This window comes from Calidris pugnax, unplaced genomic scaffold, assembly GCF_001431845.1.
Source record: "Calidris pugnax isolate Ruff unplaced genomic scaffold, ASM143184v1 scaffold228, whole genome shotgun sequence".
Lineage (NCBI taxonomy): Eukaryota > Metazoa > Chordata > Aves > Charadriiformes > Scolopacidae > Calidris > Calidris pugnax.
This window is the reverse complement of record NW_015091017.1, coordinates 1,545,271-1,549,039: the sequence shown is the minus strand read 5'-3', so window position 1 is coordinate 1,549,039 and position 3,769 is coordinate 1,545,271. Positions and strand designations below refer to the sequence as shown.

Sequence of the window (3,769 nt, the reverse complement as noted above, 5' to 3'; positions counted from 1 at the left end):
CCGGCGGAGGAACCGCGACACCGGGACCACCCCGGGTCACCCCCCGGGACCGGGACCGGGACCCCGGACTCCCCCCCCGGGATCCCACCCCGGCGGAGGAACCGCGACACCGGATCCAGGGCACCGGGACCCCCCCTGCCCCACCGCGCTCACCGCCGCCGTCACGATCGCGCCCAGGCGACGTCACACAGGAACATGAATATTCATGAGGCACCGCCCACTCCTGGCCCCGCCCATCCCGCCCTCCCCAGGGCAGGGAGAGCATCTCCCAGGTCCTCTCTCCGCAGGCAGGAGGGGCTAAGGATGGGCTGGGGGGGCAAAGGAAAGAAAAACAAGGGGAAAAGAAGGGGAAAAGAAACAAGGAGAAAAGAAGGGGAAAAGAAACAAGGAGAAAAGAAGGGGAAAAGAAGGGGAAAACAAACAAGGGAAAAACAAACAAGGGAAAAACAAGGGGAAAACAAACAAGGGGAAAACAAACAAGGGAGGAAAAACAAGGGGAAAAACAAGGGGAAAACAAGGGGAAAAGAAGGGGAAAAGAAGGGGAAAAACAAGGGAAAAAGAAGGGGAAAAACAAGGGGAAAACAGCAAGAGAGGAAAAACCACGTTTTAGCACCCAAAATCGTTTTCGCCCTCGTCTCTCCCGTCCCCCCACCGTCCATCCCTGGCTGCAACACAGCATGGAGGAACTTGTGGTACAAAGGTGTGTTCCCAAACGTTTCCTGCAGATAATTAAATCAGGCCTGGTTTGATGGCAGTTGTTACCAGCCCATCCAGGGTTTTGGGGAGCAGCCTCCCAGTGGCTCCGTGTTGGGGAGGGATGGCCACCAGCCAATGGGATCCCCACCTGGGCTACCAGGGTGGGTGCAGGGGGGTGGTCAGGGTCACCCTGGTCTTATCCCGGCACCGGGCGATGCCAGGGATAAATGTTGGTCTGACAAACATCAGAGTGCAGGTGGAGTGCTGTGTCCTTCTTTGGAGTCCTCAGCAGAAGGACATGGAGCTGTTGGAGCGGGGCCAGAGGAGGCCACGGAGACACTGGGAGGGCTGGAGCCCCTCTGCTGGGAGGGGGGGCTGAGGGAGTTGGGGGGGTTCAGCCTGGAGAAGGCTCCGGGGAGACCTTAGAGCCTTAGACCTTAGAGGGAAGATTGAGATGAGATGTGGGGAAGAACTTGTTTGGTGTGAGGGTGGTGAGAGCCTGGCCCAGGTTGCCCAGAGAAGCTGTGGCTGCCCCATCCCTGGAGGGGTTCAAGGGCAGGTTGGAGGGGGCTTGGAGCAACCTGGTGTGGTGGGAGGTGTCCCTGCCCAGGGCAGGGGGTGGCACTGGATGGGTTTAAGGTTGATCTTAAGCTCGTCCTCCATTCCCTCAGAGAGGTCAGACTCTGATGGTGGAGGCCGCTGCCCTGCCAGGGATGACACGAACCTTCTCCATCCTTGGGAGGAGCCAAAACAGCAGGAGCATTAAACAGACAAACAACAGGTCGGGTAAGAAAAATACTGCCTCTTCTTTTAATGTTTAAAGACGTCAGTAAACAAACAGAAGGGTAGGGACAGAGGCTAAACCCCTCCCCGCCTCCCCCATTCCACACCACGAGGGGCACCAGGACGACAACTCCAGGGAAGGAGCAGCAGAGTCTGGGATTTGAGGGACAGGCCGAGAGAAATCTCTGCCGTGGGAGGAGAAGATGAGGGGAGTTGGGAGGAAGCAGCTTCCCTCACCCACGAGCAGAGCCACCTGGGCACAGTCAGGAGGGAACAGTGTCCGCTCCCAGCGAGCAGCCCCCGTCTCTCCCTGGCATCAAGAAGGGCCAGGTGTGACCTTGGAAAACACAGCTGGAAGCTACCTTAGAGAGGTGCAAGAACACACTACGTGCTGACCTTGGCAGCCAAAAACCTCTGCTCCACAGTGACTTTAGCCTCTCAAAGAACAAAGACAAGAGGGGAGTTTCGGGCCGGCGCGGCAGAAGGGTTGCAGTACTCGGTTGTGAAGGCAAAACTGAGCAGGAGGGGAACCAACAAGACTAAGCTCTGCAGCCATTCTCCCATCCTGCTCCATCGAGACACTCCAGACCCCTCTCCCTTGTCTCTTTTTGAACAGTTTTCCTTGGGCTGTGGAGCATCAGATGTGGAACATCAGGAAGCATCTCAGGGCAGGCTTTAGAGGAGAGTCGAGCGGGTACCGAGCGGGGGCCGGGGAGAGCGGGGTGTTGGTGCTGAAGAGAGGAGGAGACCGTAGGCCTGGTCAGGCTCTGAAGGCTGCCAGGCAGGACACAGCACAGATTTGGGCACTCGTTGACTTCCCAGAGTGGTGACAACTGGAACCGTGACACGTGGTGGGGAATAAGGAACACGTTTCTCTGCCTCCCCAGGTAGCAGAAGGCTGCGGTGGTGGTGGTGGTGGTTCTGCTGGCAATCAAAGGTCAAGGGAGGGCTGCCTAGCTCCTGCGTGGCCCAGTCAACTGCACCAAGCACCAGCGTCCAGTTTGGGGCCCCCCTCCTTCCCCCCCCATAGTCCAGAGTGTCCCACAACAGAGCCCTCAGATCTCCACGTCGCTCTCTTTGTCGTTATCGTGGTCACCGTCATAAAACTCGTTAGCAGCTTCAGGCCTGGTGGGGGAGAAAGACAACCACCATCAGTGAGGAGAGCCCTTGGGGACAAAGAACATCTAGGTCACACTGTGACAGGTCAGAAGATACCCTGCACCTGGACAACCCTGTGAAGTTTTATGTGAGGAGACTGCATATTTCTATAGAGAGACTCCTTGGATGAAGTAGGGAGGTGATTGTGCCCCTGTACTCAGCACTGGTGAGGCCACACCTCGAGTGTTGTGTCCAGTTTTGGGCACCTCAATCCAAGAGAGATCTGGAGGTGCTGGAGCAAGTGCAGAGGAGGGCAACGAAACTAGTGAAGGGCCTAGAAGACAAATCATATGAAGAGCAGCTGAAGGAGCTGGGGCTGTTTAGTATGAGGAAGAGGAGGCTGAGGGGAGACCTCATCACCCTCTACAACTACGTGAAAGGACACTGTAGAGAGGTTGGTGCTGGTCTCTTCTCACAGGTAATTAGTGACAGAACGAGAGGGAACGGCTTCAAGCTCCAACAGGGTGGGTTTAGATTGAACATTAGGAAGGAATTTTTCACAGAAAGAGTGGTCGGGCGTTGGAACAGGCTGCCCAGGGAGGGGGTGGAGTCACCATCCCTGGCTGTGTTGAAGGGCCGTTTAGATGCAGTGCTGAGGGACATGGTGTAGGGGAGGACTTTGTAGAGTAGGGGAGATGGTTGGACTCGATGATCCCAAGGGTCTCTTCCAACCTCAATGATTCTTTGATTCTATGAAACCAGGGACTCAGAAATGACTTAGAATCTGTTCTAGGGACCAGATGAGCTCCAGGATATCATCTGCCCGTCCCAGCAGGGACAGAAAGGGGAGCCCGTTTTTTCCAGCAGGAGATCTGGTACCTGCTGTAGTTTTCCTCAGAGCCTCTTTCCTCCGGATCGGGCTCGTCTGTGCGATCGTAGCTGAGCAAGTCAGAAGGGACATCGTGGATCTGGACGCTGGGCGCGTGGTTCAGCATCTTCAGGTTCTCAAATATGGTCTGCCTGATCTGATCCAGGTACTGCAGAGAAAAAACAGAGAGGGACCACCGCAGTGAGATCCAGAGGTCTACACAGAGCCATCAACCCAACCATAGAATCACAGAATCTTAGTGGTTGGAAGGGACCTCTGAGATCATCGAGTCCAACCACAAAAAAAAAAAAAAAAAAAAAAAAA

At 55.7% G+C, this 3,769-nt stretch overlaps 1 protein-coding gene and 1 long non-coding RNA gene across 3 annotated transcripts in view; both read right to left on the bottom strand.

Moving 5' to 3' along the window:
* Positions 1 to 175, bottom strand: part of LOC106896069 — an 8,291-nt gene extending 8,116 nt beyond the window's left edge. The window contains exon 1 of the long non-coding RNA XR_001413568.1: positions 154 to 175. This is a non-coding gene — a long non-coding RNA (uncharacterized LOC106896069). The remainder of the gene's footprint in view (positions 1 to 153) is intronic.
* Positions 176 to 1,478: 1,303 nt separating this feature from the next.
* HDAC3 (histone deacetylase 3) overlaps positions 1,479 to 3,769 on the bottom strand; it is a 23,603-nt gene continuing 21,312 nt past the window's right edge. For both annotated transcript variants that reach the window (XM_014955804.1, XM_014955803.1), the window contains exons 13-14: positions 3,457 to 3,614; positions 1,479 to 2,604 (exon numbers count right to left, since the gene is read on the bottom strand). In XM_014955804.1, coding sequence (XP_014811290.1) covers positions 2,535 to 2,604; positions 3,457 to 3,614 — 228 coding nt within the window. In that variant the 3' untranslated portion in view covers positions 1,479 to 2,534. The remainder of the gene's footprint in view (positions 2,605 to 3,456; positions 3,615 to 3,769) is intronic.